The following is a 25,852-nucleotide window of genomic DNA, read 5'->3' on the forward strand; positions in this document are numbered from 1 at the left end:
GCAAATTCAAAAACCAGTCCTTAATTTTAAATCTACAACCAGCGCTCGTAAATGTATCATATGACTAGGTAACAAAACATGAGACGAGATCGTTTCGACGCATTACAATTTACAATAGCCGTTTTAATTCAATGTAATTAATGTGTGGGTAAGGGCACAGCGTCATAAACGAATGACGTATCTATCAAATACGCAACCCATGACGCAACCGGTGTTCTGAACACACGTTCACAATTTTTCCTTAGCAAATGAAGTAATAGTAAACAAAAGGGTGAAAGAACGTTGTAATTATTAGTATTATTAGCTGTCTTTGTAAAAGCTTGTGACGACAATATAAAACAAATTGACGCACGATCGCTCGGGTATTATACGGTGTGCAATCCCGCCCACGCCCTTTTCACAGTAACAAGTCTCTAATCGCATGCAACGTCACGCGGGCTTTATTTTTAGATAATTTCTGCCGATAAAATGAAAGTAGTTTACTAGTAAAGCCTTTGACATGTTTAATTACGTATCACCTAAATCGGTAGTGGACCTACTGGGCCAGCCTATTATAACCCGAGTATCGCTGACCGATACGCTACGAAGCTACGAAGTATCGAAGACGACATCAACGGACTTTGTTATCGTCTCTAGCGTCCGTTAGACCGTTACCATTCACTTAATATATGTATAAAATATAATAAATAAAAATTAATTCAGTGAGATTATTTCAGTATTATGTGTTTAGGCCACTATTTGACATATCGCTGCGTAATATGATGAGATGGATTATCCGCCTTTTTTTACTGACAAGATTTGCTTGACCGACTATAGTACTTAAACCGAATAAACATTTTAATTTTATTTTATTTATATTCATTTCTTTTATACCATATTCCATTCTAAGTATTGTACTTATTGGTTTCTTATTTAATTTGACAAAAATTTTTTTAGGAATTTTTCGCCTTTCGTTACTATATTAGAAAATACTGTGCTGTGCTGTGTGTGTGTGTGTGTGTGTGTGTGTGTGTGTGTGTGTGTGTGTGTGTGTGTGTGTGTGTGTGTGTGTGTGTGTGTGTGTGTGTGTATTATACTCTCTGCTCCAGTGAATGATTCACTTTCAATACACTGTACGTACTTACAACTTTAACGAGCACATGTTGCATTGATGATACTAGAGGCCAAAGTTGACACCGTATCTCGTAACTTTTTTCTCAGCTCTCAAAGTCTCAATGACTTGATAACATGACAATTCAACGTCCGTCTTATCTCTCATTTCCTCTAGATCCGTTTGTACTTGTCTTAGTCTTAACAGGTCACCAAACTTACAGTAGGCATGAAATATGTTTATGACCTACATAATTAGGGAAATATTCCAAACTTATTAGAATACAGAAACCTAGTTTAAATCAGAATAACTAGGTATGTTCTAGGCAAACACATCCGGCGAATTGCCGGAGACTATCTATCCTACCTACCAACATAATTATGCCTTATCGAGACCTTTGCCACCACTTCAGTCTATACTTCAAAACAACTCAACTAAAATAGGGCTAATGTTAGTGTGTTAATTTATTATTGCTCGCAGAAATAATGTCAATTTGAATAATTAGACAGGAAGATTTATACGTTTAACATCACTTTTCCTGGACCAACTAACCGCAACTTTAGAAGTTAATTGGTATAATATAGACTCATTTATATTTATTCTAATAACTTATTAAGACGAGATGAGGATGATGTCTTGATGTCTAATTGAAATACAATGTACCTATGTACATACCTACAAATAGGTAATCCCAATTTTCACCCCAATTTTTTGTATAATGCACATTTTAAATATCGGTACGGTTCTAAAACACTTCCTATATACCTATATAGTATTCCTGCGGTACCCTGAAGATTTGCGCTCGGTGAAGCCGGTCCCACGGTGCTATAACATCACTTCTAGGAACCATTCATAATTTAGTCACAATCTTGGAACGCATGATATTTGATAATTGGCCTACATGATCAATTATTGATGATAATTGCCTTACCATCGATCATACCCGTTCTTGGAGTAATTTTTTACCGCATTATATTCAATTAAACCAATATAATACTGACGCTATGATGTACTCGCGCCATATGAAAAAGGGAAATGTCTCTGCAATGTTTTTACTGATACTTAACATAGCACATACCCAGTTATTAAGTTATGAATGAACATGAAGAGATAAAAATAAAGTTTGTCCGTAGGTTAGTCGGTAGACTTCGTAAAAACGACAGCGCTTTTGAAAGTAGATGAAGCATCTTAAGTAAAAATGTTGATCGATTTACTTACTGTCACACAGTGCAATGCCCCGCTCCAGTCGCCGCTCGTCGTACCGATTATCATGCTCGCAATGTATTCTTGTAAATTTCTTCATAATGAGTTCTAAAATTAAAGCTACCTAAAGGTTTTTACGATTCCAAAGTTAAATCGACCTTATTCGAATTTGTAAATATAAATAGGAATATTGTGGTAAATATTAATATATATGGGTAAAAACCTTTAGCAAAAAGTAGCATCTATTTCCCGCGAGTCGCTAGTAATGGATTCTCGGCGCCAGCAAAATTTATTCAGTAGATGATCCCCAAGAAAAAATGTGTTTGCACTCGGGTTGTAAATATTCCTCACATTCCATAATATTATTATAATTTTTGTAACAAGTCCGTCGGCAATCAAAGATTTACGATGCGCAGAGTAGTTTTTTCCTTTAGGTGCAGTACCCGTTACGTCCACAATGTGAGCGAGATAAGTGTTATTGATTCTGTGTAACAAAAGTTCTGTCGTCCTTTGTAAGTTGGCGCTAAGTGGCAACCCACAGCGCGCTGCAAGGGATGGCACATTCCCTAGATAAGATAAGGGTCCCTGCGCCGCGCCGCATTGCGATCCGCACACTCATCTAATACCGCCCAGTGTTTACCTCCCAGCCCAGCATCCTGTCAACGCTCTAACGACTAATTATAAGTCTGACACAGTTAGCGCCTTTGTACAATTAGGTATTATATTTCTTATCGAAGACTTAGACTTTGTCTTTGTGTCCTAGAACAGATGGCATTCTAAACGGTCGTTGTCGTCTAGAACGCCGATAACCACTTTCTGGAGGTGCATTCAGATTTCAAAATATGATGATTTGGTATTAGTTATATCACATATCACAGTTTTTTTCCCAGTGAGAGGGACGCAACGCATCACCGCAATATTTTTTTAGGTAGGTATATCAGAATATGCGCCCTGGCGAGAATCAAGTGGCTTTACTGAAACCCCAGGGTCACCATGCAGTCTAATAAAGATAGCTAAGATATGCAGCTGGTTGAACTCGTTAAACAACAGAACACAACCAAAGTTCTTGTGCTGCCAGTTTTATTACTCCATGATAATGAATAAGTTTATTCAATTATCGATACTAAGAACTTGATGTCGCAGATGTGAACTCGGCTGATTGATTTACGTCGTATCAACTGAGAAAATGGTTATTAACAGTCGAATATGTACCTATTGTCATTTTTTTGATACAAGGTTTTATTGAAGATTATTTTGCTTAGACACCCATGGGTGACCCATCTACACATTATGACTAAGTATTTTAACGAGCTTGAGTTTAACATTGGAAAATGGTTGCCAGTAAGCAAGATTTGACCATTACAATGGACAAATATTGCAAGTCACTTAAAAGCTAGTAAAAATCTAAATATTTTGCGACCACAGACGACATTACAGTTGTGTGTCGACAGACTCGACAGCGACATTTTTTTATCGTTTACTGTAAGTACCTATAATATTTAATAATAAAAACAAAAATATAAATTACGTATGCAAATATCTAAACAAAGCCTATTAAGGGCTAATTGGGTGTCAATGGTTTTATGTTGATTTAACTATGACTTTACAATTGTCACAAAATTTGCCCCACGAATGCCTTTGTCATTCAAAGAAGTCAAATCGATTCCCGGTAGCCATGCAGAACAGATGTGCTCGAAGCGAGTATAGTACAAGTAAGCCTGAAATTAACTAATTGGCTAGGTTTCGTCGCCAGCCAATTGCCCCTGTCGCGTCGCACTCATTCTTATTTATCGTTGGCGACATACGAGCCGTTATTCCAACTAAACAACTACCAAGCGCACGCAGTCCACGCATCAACCGAAGGTACATACAGAATGTAACAAAAATAGTGTGGATCCGTTTAAGAGCATATTGGGGTTCGTGTTCTGATTAGGAAAAAGTAGAACATTTTTTTTTTCTATGGGGCGTCCAAGTCAGCCAACCCTCCATATACAATCTATATACAAAAACCAAAAAATTTACGTGGTAAAAAATTTTTTTGTTTACTTTTTCCTAATCAGAACCGGAAACCGGAGTCTTTTTGGTAGACATTACAAAAGTTAACGATTTGGAAACATTTTTCTAATACAATCTATATATAAAAACCAAAAAATTTACGTGGTAAAAAAAATTTTTGTTTACTTTTTCCTAATCAGAACCGGAAACCGGAGTCTTTTTAGTAGACATTACAAAAGTTAACGATTTGGAAACATTTTTCTAATACTTTCATCATACAACTTGTAAGAGCAGAATGTTTTAAGTCATAAGTCATTTATTCGTAAAGCTAATTTACACGTTATAAAAATGGAACATATTTACATATGCCGTTAACAAATAAACAAAATCAATTTGAAATAAATATAACATCACATTATTCGTAATAATATAGAAATAAGAATTTGCTACTTAACATCCCTTTTGTGAAAATTTTGGTACTCGTCATAATCATAAAACGGATGTTCAACAAGCCAGCGTTTGAGGCGACAATTAAAACTGGCCAAGCTCTGGGCGCTGGTGATGCTGTCGGGCTGTTGTTATAGACGGCGGCCCCCATGATGTGGATGAGCTTGGCCGACTTGGCCATTTTACAGCCCACGCCAACGAGCTTGTGAACGTTACGTGTGTTGTACTTGTGCACCATGCTATTCGTTTTGTAGGCTGTTTGCTGTTAAGTTTGACCTCACATACACAGCCACCTGCAAGATGACTATTCCTGGTAAAGTCAGTTTTTTAAAATAGTGTCGTGCAGGAGTGAACAGAAGTTAACATGCTTTTAAGGATAAAGTAAGAAAATTAGGCTTTACAAACCGTCTATTTTATGATATGCACAGGAAAGACGCATAACCTCATACTAAAAAACTTTTTGACCCTGGTAGAGAATGCCTTTAGGCTTTAAGTCCACCATTAGTAGATAGTTAGATACCAATTTTTTTTCTGTAATTTAGACTTACGAGGATAAATAAACAATTGAATGAGTTTTTAATTGCATATCACTCGTGGTTGTTGCGTGGTAAGAATTCACTTCCAGGCCACAATCCTAAACTATTAAATTTTAACGATCCTATTAAATAGTACCTACTAAGACTAAGGCACGTCCCGAATCCTAAAATGCATATTATAATAACTGGTAGAGAATGCCTTAAGGCATTAAGTCCGCCTTTTGTACCTTCATGTATTGTGCAATAAAGCTTAAATAAATAATTATTTTATTTGAATATCAGTGTGTCGTTCGCACATTAATTTCAAATTTTCGAATAGGTTTTCGTGTGTACACCGAGCTAGAGCTGACTCGAAATGATCGTGTGAAACCGTGCCTGAAACTCTAACCTAATAATAGTGTTAATAGAAACTACTTTAAACCGTACATGGCGAGCGCCACACCCGCTGACATTATTCTATCATGCTCGAATAAATCGTTATGAATAATCACTACTGGTCAATTCGTTTTAAATATACCTTGTTTTAAGTTATTAGGCTTGTTAACCTTTTATATAAAATGCCTGTTACGAAGATACGCATGCCCGTCCCTACTGGGCATATAAAACACACCCGTATTCGAGCTGTAAACATTAAATTACATATTATTCCATTAAACGCCTTGGCCATACAAAGACCTTAATTTATTTTCGTTTCTAATATTTTTATTTAAATACATATACTTATTATGTCATTCTAAAGTACTTCAAAGAAGTAGAAAGAAGACATAATAAACGAATTTACAATTACAACCTTTTTAGGGTTCCGTACCAAAAAGGTACAAAAGGAACCCTTATGGTGCGACTCTGTCCGTCTGTCTGTCTGCCCGTCACATATCGATTTGAAATTTGGAATAGTTATGGACAACACTAACCCAAACACACTGGAAGTGTAAGTTTTTTTTTATTAAGTATGAAAAATGCCCAATATAAAGAGGGGGCAAAATTGACTTATTAAGGAAAATGTGAAAAAAAAACCATTATCCGAAGTTTACAAACGAAAAATTATAATTTTTTTACATAATAATAACATTATTATTATTATCCAAGGAGATACAAATAACATTATCATAAATATTACAGGAAACATATAATCACACCTCTATCTTGAAAACTTTTTTTTAATCATCATAAAACATTTTCTAATTTAATTTGCAATTTAAGCCCATTTGCAGGTGTATGTTGAGATTACACTAAAAACACCTTCTTTCAAATAAAACCAAAAATTGTTGAAATCGGTTCACATGAATAGGAATCATCTCTGAAAAACCAGCATACATTACGTACGTCGCGCAAATTAGTTAGCCAATTTGCCGATAGATGGCGCTGTACACAATTACGCTTAGTATACTTCTGGTCAAAAGTCTTTCGTGATTCTATTTACATGAGAAAATTGAAAATTTGTATGGAACCCTCGGTGCGCGAGTTAAACGAACTCGCACTTGATCAGTTTTTTAATACAACTTTCTTGTAGCCTCGTAAAGTTTCTTAAACATCAAACATTTATTTAGCAAATAGGCCACAGAGGCACTTTTACATGTCAATTTTTACAAACAATAAAATTAACCCAAAATTAAAAAAAAAAAACAATTACATAAATATTAATGTCAAACTACACAAAAAAAGCTAATAGAAAATATACAAACAACAGAAGTACTAAAATTGTTTAGAGATGTAAAAGTCTCTAGGTGTCAGAGATAAAATGTATATAATAATAAAAAAGATCATCAAATTATCCAGAGATGTAAAGGGTCTCCAAGACTTGAATTGTTATATAATTAATAAAAAGACAAGATATTAAATCAGACAAACAGACAAGAACCGAATGGAATGCCTCACGTTAATGCCACTCAAAAGTAAAGTTACATAAACAAGTTTGAGAACAAATCAAATTATTTTATTAAATATTTTGATTTGTGTTTTTTAAAGTAGTCACCCTACTATACTATATATAAATTAAAAACTGTAATAGATGTCATATATTAAAGAAAAAGTGATGAAGCCCTCCAGTGGTGAAGGCCGGATTCGAACCGGCGTCTTTAGCTATCGCGGCTAACGCCATGAACCCCTAGGCCACCCCGCCACTACGCGGTACACCGCCGGTGGCGGGGTGGCCTAGGGGTTCATGGCGTTAGCCGCGATAGCTAGGTGCCTTTCTTACGACATAATTTGCTAGTTGGGTAAAGACGCTGGTTCGAATCCGGCCTTCACCACTGGAGGGCTTCGTCACTTTTTCTTTAATATATGAAAACTATTACAGTTTTTAAAGTTACATAGGTAAAATTAAGCCCGTGTAAACTTAAACAGACCGCCACAAACAGCACCCGTTCACGAGTATGACGCGTATCTCAGCCATCGTCTCCCTCAACCTTCATTCGGGAAAGTGGCGACCCGATCAACGGTAAGCAAAGACTTTTAAGCGAGCATGACGTGTTCAAGCTGCCGGGCTGTATTAATATATATAAAGTAAATTACAAAAGCAAAAGGAAGGAAGGAAGGAGAAGAAAGTAAACGACGTCCAGTACGGGTTTGAACCTGGAAACCCCGATCATGGAAATTATCCCGAATTAACCGCAAAAGCTCCAATTATTCTGGACTTTCTGAATTGGAAGGTTTGATGGCAGTCACTTTAGTTACATTACAGGTACTGTGTTGTACCTAAAATCATTGGTAATCATTTGTCAGTAGACAAAAATAGTCGCGCGTTTATGTATTTTTTATGGAAGCGCGGCAGCACGTGATTGGTTAAATTCTTTTATAGTTGACTACAGCGTATCGAAATGAATATTATAGTTGAGTTGGGAGCAGGGACCGGCCCGCTATCCCTTATCGGGGTTTTATAAGGGTATTGCATAAGGCTTAACTCACCATACCCTTTGCCAGACCAAACCCTTTGTTTTGCTTTTAAAAACCCTTATATAAAGCTACCACATTTGAGTAATCGGTAGCCCAAATACCCTTACAAAACCCTTATCATCCGCTCACCAACACCTTGCATATTGCTTATAAGGGTTAGCCTTATAAAGGGCTTCCCTTTTAGCATATAAGCGTGCTAATTTAAGTCGTCTACCTTGTTCATAAAGCACACATTACTTCGAATCCGAGCGATCGTCGGCGGCGATGGCGGCGTTCTTTGACTAGGCACGTATTTTCTTTCCTTTTCATACACTACCGTAGATATATACCAATCCTGTCTCTTTCACGCAAAGGGAAACCTTTATAAAAAGCGCTTAAAGATAAGGGTAACCCTTATTAAGAGTTAGCCTTATTTTTGGTTAGTTTTTCGGTAAGGGTTAGTCAAAGGTAAGGGTATGAATGGGCTTGCAGTTCAAAAGGGAAAGTCTTTCAATGTGTTAGCCGTGTTTAAGTGTCGCCCATTGAAAAGGTTTTATCGCGGAAAGGGTTGTCCGGTCCCTGGTTGGGAGTCCAAGTACGCAATTATAGTTTGGTTTGGTATACGAAATCTTAATTCAACCGTTACAGTCGACGAGTAGAAAATGTCATAAGGTGTGCAATAAAAAATAAATGTGGTACCATCAGTTAGTTTCGTAATGCAATCTTGAACCAAGATTGGCGATTCGAGATCTCGCGAGATCGAGATTGCCTTCCCTAGTTTCATGATGGTAATGAGCATGATAGTACCTACAGCGGCCAGAGGGCCTAATACACCATTCGATGTGACTGGACAGTATACTACCGACAAGTGGTATCGTTGTGTTCAGTAGAGTCTACTGAGTACGAAATAACAACTTGTCACTTTCTAAGAGTGTGGGGGGATAACTGTGACGTCACAAAATCGGCAGTACAGAGTTTTTAACTTTTTTCTTTTAAACATACCATGTGGGGTACCAAATGAAAGGGCTTTGTGAGTAGATTACAAATATATAATATAGTCTAACATTTTCACTACTTGGTCTAACAAATTATTAGAAAACGCTCGAAAATTTCACAATCCTGAGTTGATTTTGAACTGCTCTAAATTGAAAATGGCTGAATGGATTAGTCCAAAATGTATATACAATGACTGTAAATATCCTCTATATTATATCTAAAAATAATTAAATAGATATATCCAAAAATAAGAAAAGTACATGAAGTTGAATATCAGTATAATTTTCGGGCCTAATGTATGTATTTATTTTGGTATAGTATAACAGAAAATTATAGTGTTATTCAACTTGATGTACTTTTCTTATTTTTGGATATACCTGGTTAATTATTTTAGACATGATATAGAGGATATTCCCAGTCATATTGTATAATATTTGAACTAATCCATTCAGCTATTTTCAATTTAGAGCAGTTCAAAGTCGACCCTGGATTGTGAAATTTTTGATCATTTTCTAATAATCTATTAGACCAACTAGTGAAAATGTTAGACTATATTATATATTTGTAATCTACTCACAAAGCCCTTTCATTTGGTACCCCACATGGTATGTTTAAAAGAAAAAAATTAAAAACTTTGTACTGCCGATTTTGAGACGTCACAGTTATCCCCCCACACTCTTACAAAGTGGCAAGTTCTTATTTCGTACTCAGCAGAGTCTACCGAACACAACGATACCACTTGTCGGTAGTATACTGTCCAGTCACATCGAATGGTGTATTAGGCCCTCTGGCCGCTGTACTATGATTCTTATTTTTACCTACTTAACGCTTTTTTCCCTAACTAACAATTTTAAATACAAATAAACATCTAACTAAAACAGAGCACTACTGAAATAAATTTTAAATAAAATTATCAATATCAATATAATATATAATAATTATTATTATATTTTCATTAAGTACCTATTCAATGCAAATTTCCTGTCCTATTTAAAGATGCATTACTCAGTTTAATGCGGCTTAATTGAGTTTATGAATGAATTAGTGTGGTGAACGAGTGCATTCGTCACGTGTGTATTAATAGTCGGCCGTAATGGAAACTCATTGAAGCAGGGATGCTGCTATCGCGTTCCCAGAACGCCGCTGACGCACTCTTTCTTGAGCTTCCGTTGAGAACTCCTAAAGTTTAGTTTAGTTAGCTAGACTGACACATTTGTTGTTTTGATAGGTATTATTGACGAAGCTGAGAGTGATTATTTGACATATTTCATTCAAATATAAAGTTTAGATGTACTTACCTAGTTATACTCATTAAAATTACAGAATACAATACCAGTACAGTTGGCATCAAAAGTAGCTTAGCAGACTATGCGCCAAAAGTATTTACCATTCTCTGATAGGCTGATAGCTTAACAAAAAGAGGTATGTCTCTATATGAACAATATAATAATATTTGGGGACAATTGTACACAGATCAACCTAGCCCCAAAGCCCCAAACCATAGAGGATATAATAAAATAGATCGGTACTGTCATAGTAAAATTTGTAACCACAGTAAATTCACTGCCATCTATCGACACACTTTAAAACTAAAAATGAAGATTTATAAAAATACGATAAAATGTATTTAAATATGGATAATTGATTGTTTTATTTGCATTAATATTTGTACCTATATGCTTTTGACCTGTTCTTTCACTGATATGCGTTAAAATTGTTAGATAACAAACGAAACCGTCAACGCCCTCTATACGAGAGTAGGCCAAAGGTAGTAGCGCCATCTGATTGAGAATCAAATTTTCGTGATTTTCGAGGCACGTTTTTTCCTTAGACTGTATCCATCTATTACGGAGTTATATCTATCTTTGCCCAAACTAAGCAAAGCTTGTACCTACGTACCTACTGGGCGACGATATATATACTTATATAGATAATAAATACATACCTACTTAAATTCATAGAAAACATGGGACGGTGACGGAACCTCTTGCTTCATAGGCGTGACCCTGCCTATGAAGCATCATATCGACTGGGCTGGGAGGCCGTTGAATATCAATCAATCGTTTGGAAAAGTATTTGAGGGTGGTAGAAACTTTTGGCGCGTTGTTTTATGCACAAATTTTGATGCTCACTGTACCCAAGGTACATTTAATTAAATTGCCCAAACCTAGTTTTGGCTCCGCGCACGTCTACCCATATGTTCGGAATGCCGTTATTCCATGTTAATCACGGTGAAAACAAATAACAGAAACATATTTAATAAATAATAATAATAATAAATAAATATTATGGGACATTCTTACACAGATTGGCTAAGTCCCACGGTAAGCCCAAGGAGGCTTGTGTTATGGGTACTCAGACATCGATATATATAATATGTAAATACTTAAATACATAGAAAACACCCAAGACTCGGGAACAAGTATCTTGTGCTCATCACACAAATAAATGCCCTTACCGGGATTCAAACCCAGGACCATCGGCTTCACAGGCGGGGTCACTACCAACTAGGCCAGACCGGTCGTCAAATAATAAAGTATTTACAGGTATTTAATACAGAATGTGTCATTTAATAGGGCTCATTAGAAGTAAACTGCAAAATAATTTAATAGCGTGTTTTTGCTTTTACAAAATATTAGTATCAAACAAAACCTTTTAATCCAGACGAGCTTTCAGTGATTCACTTTTTTCATAGATAAAGTTTAATTTTAACCAGCACTCAATTATAGGATTAAAGACTTGGGTGAATCACGCGCAGCCCGACAGTCGCCGGCGATTCGTCACCGCACTTGTTATGTCATGGCAATAAAAATAAACTTTGGATACAAATCTTTTATTATTGGACTCCCGAATAAACAAAAGACGAAATACGACGCAAGCTTGTACCACAGTGAAAGTAGAAGAAACGGTACAATGAAATGTTACTGCAGTCAAGTAAGCGAAGTGGTAGCCGCCCTTTTTATCCTGACAGTGTCGAGCGCCGCAATGGGCACTACTGCTGTTCAACTTCATACCTTCCATCCGTCGCCTTTATACCTCATCGGACCGGAATGCAATCCCTAATCATAATGTAAGTAAGCAACTAGACTAGACTGCTATAAGTAGGTACAGCGAGCCGCAAAATAGCATGGGAGGATTTTTTTAGGATTTTCTATAAGAGGCAAACGACCAGACGAATCGCCTGATGGTAAGCGATTACCGTCGCGCATGAACACCCGCAACACCAGACGGGTTGTAAGTGCGCTGCCGGCATTTAAGATGGGAGCATGGAAGCATTGTGAATAAATTCAAATTTAAGGACTCGTGTACCTACTTGAGCCGCTTGTGAGCCAATGAATTCGAATTAGTGAAAAAAAGCCGGGATCACTACGTAGGTACATACAAAATTTTCTCAGTGTAGGAGGGTAATTGTAATCAGGAAATCAAAGTATAGGCAAAAAAACTTATCTAAAGTAGTAACTATTTATTAATCTGTGTCTAAAGCCCCTTTTGCTTGTGAGTAACGTGTAGGCACTGATAGATTTGATAGACGCTCCATATTTGAAATTTGTAAGATTCATTATTTACTTAGCTAAGAAGTTTTACAAACCCCATTAGCAATTTTACAGTTCATTGAAAATAAGGGTTGGCAAAAATACGTACCCTAAATTCGCCTTTAATACATAACTTCGCCTCAACTAACAATATTATGTCATAATTTCAGTTTAACTTGTATGCTTATTGTATTATGGCCGTTTAGTCCTACTTAATTCAACATTTAGGATTAGGAAGTAGGGTACGGGTGTCAGGTTATTTTATAATTTTTAATTTTTATATTTTAAAACTTATTTTACGCAGCTCTATTTATTTATTGTTAATCCAATGGATATATTTTTCTTGGTAAAATAATTATTTTAATAGGTATTTTACTTGGGCGACATTCGGCACCCGTTGGCGAAGTTAGTGTTCCACACGGTATCTCCATCAAAGCTATCTAGTTTTGCCGTCCCTTATTTTCAATTAATTCCAACATTAATGAATTTATTTTTCATAAAGTTTAAAGAGAAATAGTTGTCAATGCTATAAGTAATCAATTTAGTCCGTTTTTGTAAACTGTACACACCTACATGCAAGAGGAGCTTCAGCTAACTTTTTACTTTTTAGGGTTCCGTACCCAAAGGGTAAAAACGGGACCCTATTACTAAGACTCCGCTGTCCGTTTGTCTGTCTGTCCGTCTGTCTGTCACCAGGCTGTGTCTCATGAACCGTCATAGCTACACAGTTGATGGTTGATGTATTTCTGTTGCCGCTATAACAACAAATATTAATTAATTCGTTTTAATTGTTTTTTCTTAAAAATAATTATGTAACAAATGTAATGTGTGTTTTGTATATGACATTTATTCCGGTTTGAATTAATGAAATCTTATTTACTTAAGTTAAGTTGCAATTTGTATGTCTATCTTTTTGTTTTTAGCAATTAATGCATGTTAGCCATTAAGTATTAATTGTAATGCCAATTAGCACGTAAAGTTTAGCTGTTAGTGCTTATTGAATGAAAAATAAATAAATGAAATGAAATACTAAAAAGTACGGAACCCTCGGTGGGCGAGTCCGACTCTAACTTGGCCGGTTTTTTTACCTATATATACTGGTTGTAAAACTTTATTTGTGATCATTAATTTTATTTTATATATGTCTCCGTCGTAGCATATATCTTTAGACTAGGGTGGTTCAAAAATCCTTTTTTTTTTGACAGCGCACCCCCTTATTTTGTTACACTTATTAGGCTGATAAAATACACCAAGTTTCGTAACTTTATCTCAACTACAAAGTGGGTGCTCAACCACTTTGAAATTTATTATTTTGTATGAAATCCAAAAAAGATAAGTACCGAAGTATTTATTTTGTAGATTTTTATTTAAGTATCTGTTTTTATACTATTTTCACATGTGATTTAAAAGTTTTGAAGAAGAAAAACATTTTTATTTCATTTTTTTATAATTTTCCAAAAGTTAGGTTTTTTAATTTCACCTAAAAATTATAAAAATATTAGAAATAAAAATGGTATTTTACTCAATAACTTATAAATCACATTTTTAAATAATGTAAAACTAAGTACTTAAAAAAAAATCAAAGGATATTTTTTTTACTTTAATTAAATTTACTTCTATATGAGGTTCACGTTCTTATATCAGAAAAAACAACTAGGGTTATGTAGATACATATTCTTTTTTAAACTTTCACGATTTTTAGTCATTATTATTCACAACGACGGGACTTAATCGCGTAAAATAAGTTTTAAATTTACCTCCGACGTTTCGAGAACAGCGTTGTCCCCGTGGTCTCGGAAAAGACTGGCTAAAGTAGACATCAACATCTTCTACTTAGGCGCGCGAGTTTTTCGAACTACCCGCAATTGGTCTTGTTTATTAACTTGAACGTTTTGCGCACTAGGGATGTCACCGGGTCGACACACAATAACACTCACAATAGAGTAGGCCAAAGGTAGTGGCGCCATCTGATCGAGAATCAAATTTTCGTAATTTTCGAATCACGTTTTTTCCTTAGACTCTATCCATCTATTACGGAGTCATATATACAAGTAGTTATAGACGCGCCACCGTCAACCGGGGGTAAGAGAAAGAATATTCATATAAAATTTAGGCAGCATAGGATTTTTTCTCTTTCACTCTTATAAATTTCGGTATTTCGCCATCGCCTCCTACATATGATGCCTCCCGGTCGGTGATAAGGACAAAGCATGGCACTATTTTCTCTTTCTTCTTATAGGAATCACAATAAGACTATCTTTCTCGAAGCGCTCTCCAGACTGAGACTACGCGGCGCGAAGCCGCGAACGCGAGTGTGGAGTCGATTTCGCTGATTAGCGAACTAGACTCCACACTCACGTTCGCGGCTTGGCGCCGTGATTCGCGCATGAGTGTGGAGAGCCCTTATCAAAGAGTGTCAGGGCTATAACGAAAATCGAAATTCACAAATTGTGGACATTATTCTCTGTCACTCTAATTAAGCCTTCATTGGAGTAAAAGAGAAAGATCCCGCAATTTGCGAATATCGGTTTTCGCGGTAGTCCCACAGGCCCTTGGCCCATACACTCCGACACACCCATTGTGTCAGTAGAACCGGGCGGCAAATTAAAAAAAACTACCGAGAAAGTGGGTGTGTTTGAGTCTCAGTTTGGGTAGGTGGGTAGGTAGTTGGTCAAGCAAATCTTCATCCCCTTCTTCTGGGCGCCAGCACCAGTGCAAGACAAAGACAGTATGACTCTCTCCGTCTACGCCCGAAATGAGACAGTCCCTTGACAAACTATATATTATTGACTTTCTTGCCAGCAAGTAGGTAGCTCCCATAGACCATGAGCTATACGCGTGCGCCCGTGACTCCCGTGAGGGACAAAACATACGCAATGCGACAATAAGTATGATTGGTCGACTAGATTTGTAGCCCACCATAAATCATACTAAATTTACGGTGGGGAATTTAAAAAAATGTGAGACTGTGACAAGGACAAACAATAACAGCGCTTTCTCTGCTACTCCTACTGAAAGATACATAAGACTATCCCGTTCGGTCATTTCCCCCCATCCTTCATGACCGATCCAGTTATATACTAGATTCATGGTAGCTCCCCTTGTATGTAAACTCCTCCTTTCGGCGCGAAGCCGCGAACGCGAGTGTGGAGCCTAGTTCGCTGATTAGCGACCTTTATACAACGCGACCGCGAACATGTTTAATAACGTTTTAGCACCTATCTTGAACAGCTTTTAGTGCTGCCATATAAATTTGGCTCGTAAGCCCCCTAAATTTGTGGTTTTTATACTTGTATTGCCTCCTGTGTGGTACGTTTATCATATATACCTACTCATAAAAATATAGTTGGTCAAACCAAATTGTCAGTAAATAACAACAAAAACCTATACTCGTCGTTTTCTTTTGGATACTAGTACTAGTCAGACAAGGACTCCACAAAATAAGGAGACCCGCTTTCTCCAACTCTTTTCATAAGCGTCCTGCACTATGTAATGAAGAACCTAGAATGGGAACATAGAGGAATATATGTCCAAGGAAAATATTTTACATATCTTGCTTTTGCAGATGATAATATATAGTACTGCTATCTGTGCTATCTAGAAATTGGAAGGAGATTCAATTTTTAATTAGCACTCTAAACACAGCTAGTAAAAAAGTTGGTCTAGAAATGAATTTACAAAAAACTAAAATAATGACTAATAATATAGAAAGCGACGTATTTATAGATGACATCAAATTAGATTATGTACAAGAATATTTCTACCTAGGGAAACAAATATCCTTCAGGCCAGAAAACAACGAAGAAGAGGTAGAGAGATGTATAAACAAGACATGGAAGAAGTTTTGGAGTATGGCAGATGTCCTTTTGAGCACTTCCACTATATCTGAAACGAAAAGTGCTCGATTCTTGTCTCCTCCCCACATTGAATTACGGATGTCAGACATGGAAATATACAAGCAACATAAACAAACACCGGATTGACGGGGGCAAATCTGAACTGACGTTTAATAGTGCGAGGACAAATTAAATTAATTTTATTACTTGATATCGATAAAAATGACGTACAACCGTTGTGTAATTTTAAGAATAAGAATTAAGAAGAAAACGACATACACATAAATAAACTTTATGAGCAATTAACTTTTTTAATATTTTATATAATTTTCATAAAATACAATCAACATTTTTTCCACATTTTCAGACTTTAATCTTCGTCGCCTGGGCACAATATCCATTTTGTAATTAATCGGAATGCTAAATAATATTGTTGACTGAATTAATTATTCAATGTAATTTCAATATTTGTCACAAGTGACTCGACACCGTCAATGTCAGATATCGGTTGTTTATACTTGTAATATATAAATGAAAGAGGTTTGCACACAATTAAATGTATTCAAACTTAGCCATTAGCCATTTTGATAATGACGGATAAAATTGTTATTTACGATGTCGATAAATTTAGTCGATTTTTAATTGATCACTAGCACTGGTGCACTTTTGCCCCCGTCAATCCGGTGTTTGAACATAAAACAGAAAATTAGTTTGTCAAAGGGCAAGAGAGAAAAATATTAAAAATCAAACTGATCCATAAAATATATATATATATAAATTTTGCATATTATCCGTTTATTTAATTTAAGGGTTTAATTTTACCGTTACTGGTAACTCCCACAATATGTCAAAAATGACACTGACAATTGACATGTCCTACAAGACAATAATAATTATTTCCCGCTTTATTTACCGGGCAGAGCGAACATTATTTCAATAAGATTGGCTAAATTGTAAATTAGCAAAGGCGCTCTGGAGTTTTTTGTAACAGGTATATATTAAGTAATTTCCATCTTAATTATGATAGACAATGCCAATTAATTAATTTTTTAACAGTAACATTTCGTTGCAGGATAATCATATCATCTAAGCGCGGCATAGCATAGATATCAAATCAACTTGAAACAATGGACAAAAGGAAAGCGTTAAGTAATAGTAAGCCACCGATAAAGAGGTTTAAATCTAATGATGATGACGACGACAATGAGCCTCCTTGTAGCTTCGAGGACCAACTGGCAGGTATGGACAGCCATGACTTTGACTCGCCAGAAGTCATTGGTGACGGACCAGAAAATCAGTCTACGAATATTAAGTGGTCTCGGCCACCTCCGCCTGCCATGGATCCCAAACATGATAAGTTAGTCTTTCAGCAGCTAGACATAGACCACTACATAGGACAACCTATTGCAGGCATGCCTGGGTCTCAATTGGGCCCAGTACCCATCATGCGAATGTATGGCATAACCATGGAAGGTAACTCAGTATGTTGTCATCTACATGGATTTACACCTTACTTTTATGTAACAGTGCCTTTGAATTTTACTGAATCATCATGTCATGATATGAAAGTAAATCTAAATAAAGCCCTCTTAGAAGATTTACGCTCAAATAAAGATAATATTAAGGAAGCCGTTTTGGAAATACGCTTAATTAAGGCACGTTCTATCATGCACTATAAAGGAGACATTGATATAACTTTTGCAAGAGTTTCTGTTGCTCTACCTAAACTTATTGCTGCTGCTAAAAGGTTAATAGACCGGACACCCCCTTCTTTTGGCTTGATGGACCCTAGTTTTTATGAAACCAATATTGATTTTGATATTCGCTTCATGGTGGATACTTCTGTAGTGGGCTGCAGCTGGATTGAACTTCCTGCTGATAAGTGGACGATCCGAACACAAAACACAAAATTAAAACCTGAATCTAGATGTCAAATTGAAGTAGATATTGCATGGAATGCCTTTATTGCTCACCAGCCCGAAGGAGAATGGTCTAAAGTAGCTCCTTTTCGAATACTGAGTTTTGATATTGAATGTGCCGGAAGAAAAGGAGTCTTTCCAGAGCCCAATCATGATCCAGTGATTCAGATTGCTTCTATGGTTATTCGGCAAGGAGAACTAGAACCATACCTCAGGAATGTGTTCACACTCAATACCTGTGCCCCCATTGTTGGATCACAAGTACTCAGTTTTCAATCTGAGGCTGAAATGTTAGCTAGATGGTCAGATTTTTTCAGAGAACTAGATCCTGATATAATAACAGGGTACAATATCAGCAATTTTGATTGGCCTTATCTCATAAACCGTGCAAAGCATCTAAAAGTTGAAAACTTCGACTTTTTGGGCAGAATCAAAAACGTTAGATCTGTAATTAAAGATTCAATCCTTCAATCAAAGCAAATGGGGCGTAGAGAAAACAAAAGCATTAATTTCGAGGGCAGGGTCCCATTTGATTTACTGCTTGTACTTGTGAGGGACTATAAATTGCGATCATACACTCTAAATGCTGTGAGTTACCACTTTCTGCAGGAACAGAAGGAAGATGTTCATCATAGTATAATTAGCGATTTACAGAATGAGAACGAACAAACCAGGAGGAGACTGGCCATGTACTGTCTTAAAGATGCATATTTGCCTTTGAAACTTCTTAACAAATTAATGTGCATAATAAATCACATGGAAATGGCTAGAGTGACAGGTGTCCCCTTGTTATGCTTACTCACAAGAGGGCAACAGATTAAAGTGGTGAGTCAGCTTCTAAGAAAAGCTAAAGATGCTGGATATCTCATGCCTGCTTATCATGGACAAGGCTCAGATGATCAATTTGAAGGAGCAACTGTCATTGAACCAAAAAAAGGGTATTATGCTGATCCTATTTCAACTCTGGATTTTGCTTCTCTATACCCCAGTATAATGATGGCTCACAACTTGTGTTACACCACCTTGGTGCCCCCAAATGCACTAAAGGACTTAACCTTAAGTGCTGATGATATTACAACAACACCATCTAAGAATATGTTTGTCAAATCAAATATCAGAAAGGGTCTATTGCCAGAAATTTTGGAATCCTTGCTAGCTGCTAGGAAAAAAGCAAAAGCAGATTTGAAAAATGAAAAAGATCCTTTCAAACGTTCTGTACTGGATGGAAGACAGTTGGCACTAAAGATAAGTGCCAACTCTGTGTATGGTTTCACAGGGGCACAGGTTGGCAAGTTGCCATGCTTAGAGATATCAGGCAGTGTTACTGCTTATGGACGGACAATGATAGAATTCACTAAATCAGAAGTTGAGAAGAAATATACTAAAGCAAATGGCTACAAGGAAGATGCCGTAGTTATCTATGGAGACACTGATTCAGTCATGGTCAAGTTTGGTGTGAAAACTCTGGAAGAGAGCATGCAATTGGGTAGTGAAGCTGCCGAGTTTGTCACAGCACAATTTGTTAAGCCAATAAAACTTGAATTCGAAAAAGTTTACTATCCATACCTACTTATAAACAAGAAAAGGTATGCTGGTCTTTATTTTACAAGAACAGATAAATACGATAAAATGGACTGCAAAGGTATTGAAACTGTCAGAAGAGACAATTGCCCACTTGTCTCAAACATGATGAGCACATGCCTTCAGAAATTACTGATTGATAGAGATCCAGATGGAGCAGTAAACTATGCCAAACAAATTATAGCGGATTTGCTCTGTAACCGCATAGATATTTCACAACTTGTTATTACAAAAGAACTGACAAAGAATGATTATGCTGCTAAGCAGGCTCATGTTGAATTGGCAAACAAAATGAAAAAACGTGATCCCGGAACCGCGCCAAAACTCGGGGACAGAGTTCCGTATGTGCTTTGTTGTGCTGCCAAAAACACTCCAGCCTATATGAAAGCTGAAGATCCCATATATGTTCTGGAAAACAGCATACCAATTGATTTCAATTACTATTTGGAAAATCAACTGTCAAAGCCATTGCTCCGAATTTTTGAGCCCATTCTTGGAGAAAAGGCTGAATCTTTGCTTCTCAAAGGTGAACATACAAGAACTAAAGCTATGGTCACGTCCAAAGTTGGTGCTTTGGCAGCCTTTACCAAAAAAAGAGAGAAATGCATAGGATGTAAAACGGTTATGCCTAACGATTCGAAATCTGCCTTGTGCAATCATTGTACGCCCAAGGAAGGGCAACTTTATATTACTGAGATATTCAAACTTAGACAACTCCAAGATAAGTTTTCAAGTCTTTGGACAGAGTGTCAAAGATGTCAGGGCAGTCTTCATGAAGAGGTATTGTGTACAAACAGAGACTGCACTATTTTCTACATGAGGAAGAAAGTGGGAATGGAGCTAGATGCCCAAGAAAAAAATGTTTCAAGATTTGGAGTACCCAGTTGGTGATTTCAGAAGATGCCTTTTGTTCATAATTATTTCCTATAAGTGCTGAATGTGTAAGATTACGAATAAAACCATTTTTGTTGTAGTTTTTCGTTTTATTATATTAGTTTCTTATGTAACTAGAATTTAGTTTGATAATATAATTATATTATTTCTAATAATTAACATAGGTACACAAGAGCAATGTTACTAAAACGACATATCATTCACACCACATTGTCATATAAAAAATCATGGAGAAGTTCAAATAAAATAATCATAATGCTCTGTTAGAGCCCAACAATAATATGCATAAAATTTATGAAGTTATTCACTAATGGTAGCACTAAGGTACGTATGCACTATGATATCATTATTATGATAGCTTGTGATAAAAACTTAAAACAAGTTATACTTAGTACAGTTATCACAGAAGTATAGTTATGCATATGTGCCATAGATAAAACTACGAGAGATCGCATATTTCTTGACTAACTTTTCAAAAATCACATAAGAAACGACAGCTTATCTAAATCAAATGTAGCCAATAGGTACTCAACCATACAGAAATGACAATTTTCGACGATAAAACAAGTCTACAAGCAATAATGTTTGCACTTCAGTAATAGTAAGATGTGTGAAGCGCTTTAAAAGGAAATCACATATAGAATATGATTATGAAACATATATGTAGGTCGACTTTTTACAGATGTGTTAAGGCTCATTTAGACGTTGCGAGTTCCCGTACCGTCTACGGGAGTCTGCTGTAAACTTACACAAGATTGCCAATCAAGCCAAACAAACAACAAAGAAATAGTCTACCAAACAGCTGTCTATAACTAATTTCTATTAATGGTTGCATTTCTCCCATTATCAGTCTGGCTAATGAAAGATGAACCTTCAAAAACGCGGCAATTTCATAAAATCTGTAGCAGACAACTCTTTGATTGCAAGGATTGCATAATCTTAATACTTTTTATCATTTCTATATTATTTTCAGTACTTAATATTTTTCCGGGCACACATATATGTTATGCTTACGTAAGTAAGGACAAATATGAAATTGCCGCGTTTTTGCAAGTTCATTTTTCATTAGCCAGACTTGGATTAGTTATAACAAAGAGAGTGGAGATGGTACAGAATCACTCTTTTTTTTTTCAAGTGATGTTGAATAAGTTAACGGTACCCCTTTAAAAACAATACTCACTTCAGTTTTTGAGCTACAATGAGTAATACATTTTTATATATAAGGGAAAAGCGGTAGTTGCTAAGCAGCCGAAACGACGTAGTTTGATGCGGCAACGACCCAGAATCGACGCAGTGACGTCGCGCCATCATTTGCCACGTCAAAATAATACTTAACGACTCGCCAAAGTAAATAATTATAATCTAAGTACAATACATTTTTTTCTACAATGTCTCTACAAACTACTAAAATACTATTTTCAAACTATAAACAATTCAATTGGTACATCTTTTTTTTAACATAGGAATGCTTGGAAATTAACACCTACATTTTTTATAAAAATACTTTTTTTATACATATGTGCACAATATGTAATGCTACCTTGTTATTTCGGTACAAATACAAGAAATCATATTGATGTCAATGTCAAAACATTCTTAGAAAACTTTTTTAGGTTATGTTGATTTATAAAATCCAATTCATCTATTTTCTTGTGATACAGATCTAATTAAACTTTGTCTAGGTGTTTTAATGTTTACTTGCGATTTGCTTGAGCCATTTTTAGGCATAGCGAGATTGGGTACAGGCATTTCATAAGGTGCTGCCATAGGTGGAGTGGGACCACTAGTTAGCTTCATTATATCTTCTAGAGTTCTGATGAAGGTGTCGCATGTAGCAGATAGGAGGCTTGAGGCGTCTTCAAGGGTCTGAAACCATTTTTTAAAGTCTGTTAAGACTTTATAAGGCAGAGGGAAATATTTCCCACATGATTTTCCACTTTGTTTCAAAGGGATAGGGTTCAATTTTGCATAATTTCTGACACCCTTTATGCCTTTGAAAGGGTTAATCATAGTTACTATAGTCTAACATAGTCAATTCGAAATATCATAGGAGATGAAGTAAGTTAAAGTAAATATAGACAGAAATTATATTATACACTAAAAAATACGACCTTTGGGAATTAGTTAGGAACACATTGGAAAATAGGTTATCCTTTTTTCGTAATAAATAAAAAAAAAACTATGCAATGCATTGGAGCCGCAAATTTGACAGCTGAAATCGATAGTCTTGTATGGCACCATACAGGACGATAGAACATTAGTACTCCACAACCCATTTCCCGCATAATGTATGGGCCTATAACTCCCTTGCGAAAAAATAATTATAAGTAATTATGCTAATTTCTTTCTCTCACCTGAACTTCAGGGCCACCCTCCGTGTTGGCTGCACTCTTTACAGCATGCACTTGCTGCATGAGCAGGTCACAGTACAGTCGCAGTTCAGATTTCTTGTGCCCCAAGGAATTCGGATCTTCGAACCCTGAAAAATATATCATAACATTGTTATCTTTTGTATTTTCATATGTATTATGGGATGAAGAATTACTCATCCCATCATCAGGCCTTATGTCATGGGGGGATTACTGGAACAGTTATTAATGATACATTGTAGCAGCCTAAGGCTAGGCTACCATTATTAAAATTTGAATAATAGGGTACCTCTAGGGTAGGGTAATAATTTGGTTGATCTGAATTCACATGGGTGGCATATTTCTAGTAATGCAAAATTGCACGGCCATTTTATAAATGAATTCATTCATAATCTGACAAGCAAAATTATAGCTTGCTGTACCTATTTTTTTGTCTTTACTTAATTGCACAATAAAAAAGTAAGTACAAATGGTGGACTTACCTCTACCAGTCAAACATAGAGCAAAACAGAAATTCTCTAATGTGGGTGCAGTGAGAAAAATAATTCGGAAAACATAACAAGCAATTTTGGACATTGACATCATCATTTACAATACCTATTCCCAAGATTGTCATAAATGTCTCCTAAACTGTCATAGCTATAGTAGTGAAACTACAACCACAATACCTATACCAATTTTTTGTTACAAAAATGTAAGCTTTCAGTCAGTACTTTAACCAGAGATCACTCGTTTAATTACCTTTTGAGTCACCCTTGGAGTCTACACAAGCTTTTGCACTGCCTAAAGCCACAAGCCACTTTTGCCTGTCCTGAGGAGATGGAGCCCGGAGGTACATGTGCTGCTGGCCCGGTATTACAAGATCCATTCGGGTTGAATCTATTTGGTTCACTGAAAATCAATAATTAAAGAATTAAAGAATGGTTGAACCTTTCATATGAGTAAAAAATCGTGGGTTCGAACCCACGATTTTTTGGTTGTATTGTACTGTGCAGAAAAATGTTTTATGAAAAAACGCAAAAAGATGACTAAAAATTTGGTTAGGGCCACTTGCACCATTCCAGTAACCGGGGTTAACCGGGGTTAACCGGTTAAACCTGAAGTTACCATGGTTACCCATACAATTTGACACTGGGTTAATGGATTAACCCCGCATTATTGGGATGGTGCAAGTGGGATTTAAGGTTCTCTGATGAGATGCAGACAAGAGGTTTATTTTATTATAATTTTATTTAGTAATTTAATTGACAGACAATACCGAGTTGTCAACCACTTTTAGGACAGGTGACAAAGTTAACAACTGTGACACTAATTTTTTGAATAGAATATTCTACATAATTACTATTTGTTATTTGTTGATATCTGACACTTTACACATATTAAAGTGAATATGACCTTTATGAAATTGCATCTCCTGAAATATCACATGCCTTGACCTTTATGAAATTGCATCTCCTGAAATATCACATGCCCGTTGACCACCTATGTTTCATTGAAATATATAATGAGAATAGTCTAATATGTTATTACTGTATTGTTTCAGATATTGTGTGTTAAGACAAAAGGAAACAATGAAAAAACGACAAATGAGAAGTTTTTGAAGTAATGAGAGTTAGATAAATATTTGACCATGATTGTAATAACTTCCAACTCACCATTTATTTGGCACACGGATACTTTCACTGAACCCTTGCATCCTTGGTTCACTTCCTCTTGAGATTTATAATATGACAGGATACCATTGTCCAAGATGAACCACCTGGTTTGCCAACCTGTAGAATATAAGCAATGACAACATTAAAACAATTTTTTGGACACATATGTTTGATTGAGGCTTGTTTTGAAATGTGAATGAGTATCAAACAGATTATTTATTACCGTTCCAGTAATTCGTCCATTTCCATAAAATGCCTTCCATTAGATTTTAGGAACTGCGCAATTTTATTATACAGATCTGAATACTTTGGTAAATTAAGTTGTAATAAATTGAAAATACACTTGAAAATCTAGCATGCCAAAGTTACAGAATAATCAGAATATGTCAAAATATTCCCCACGACCCCCACCCCACCCACTCCCGGCGAATGCCAAGCCTTCAATATTAATTAAGTCCTGTTTACATCGCGACTAGTGCGAGTGCAACAAGAGTGCAAGTGTGAATTTTTAATTCGAACGATGTGTAAGTATTATAAAAAATATTTATTGATTGTATAAATAAAACTCTCTCATGATATATAGTTGGTCAAAGAACAAAAAAAACTATACTTATCCTTTTCTTTTGGGTGCTAGTACTAGTGTAAGACAAAGACAGTATGATTCTCTCTGTCTATGTTTGAAATGAGACAAGGATGAGTAGTTTTTTTTTTTGTTCTTGTTTACTGACAAATTTCAGTTCTTTCTTTGTTTTCTTGATGGACTTGAGGGCGGTGTTGCCCATAGCCAATGTCACGTAAAAGGGTAGGAACAAAATAAATGCTCTTAGAGCACGACGCTGTTCGGTGGTTGATGTAGTTGTCTCGTAAAACCGATAGCTGGATTTTACGAGAAGCACGTGGACTACCGGCCGTTGACTCCAAACTGGT

The 25,852-nt window shown here is 36.1% G+C and overlaps 2 protein-coding genes across 2 annotated transcripts; one reads left to right on the forward strand and one right to left on the reverse strand.

Annotated features, from left to right (window-relative positions):
• The first annotated feature begins 17,360 nt into the window (after positions 1-17,360).
• LOC134742153 (DNA polymerase delta catalytic subunit) lies at positions 17,361-20,980 on the forward strand. Its single transcript, XM_063675122.1, has 2 exons — positions 17,361-17,498; positions 17,580-20,980. Exon 2 carries the CDS (start codon positions 17,635-17,637, stop codon positions 20,896-20,898), a length of 3,264 nt encoding a protein of 1,087 aa, XP_063531192.1. The 5' UTR covers positions 17,361-17,498; positions 17,580-17,634; the 3' UTR covers positions 20,899-20,980.
• LOC134742155 (pleckstrin homology domain-containing family A member 3-like) lies at positions 20,970-25,306 on the reverse strand. The gene is made up of 5 exons (XM_063675123.1): positions 25,149-25,306; positions 24,926-25,042; positions 24,012-24,161; positions 23,256-23,380; positions 20,970-22,767 (listed from the first exon to the last, which is right to left on the reverse strand). The coding sequence occupies exons 1-5, from the start codon at positions 25,186-25,188 to the stop codon at positions 22,540-22,542; spliced, it is 660 nt and encodes a 219-aa protein (XP_063531193.1). The 5' UTR covers positions 25,189-25,306; the 3' UTR covers positions 20,970-22,539.
• Between the last annotated feature and the right edge of the window lie 546 nt (positions 25,307-25,852).

Source organism: Cydia strobilella, chromosome 6 (assembly GCF_947568885.1).
Source record: "Cydia strobilella chromosome 6, ilCydStro3.1, whole genome shotgun sequence".
In the NCBI taxonomy this organism is placed as follows: Eukaryota; Metazoa; Arthropoda; class Insecta; order Lepidoptera; family Tortricidae; genus Cydia; species Cydia strobilella.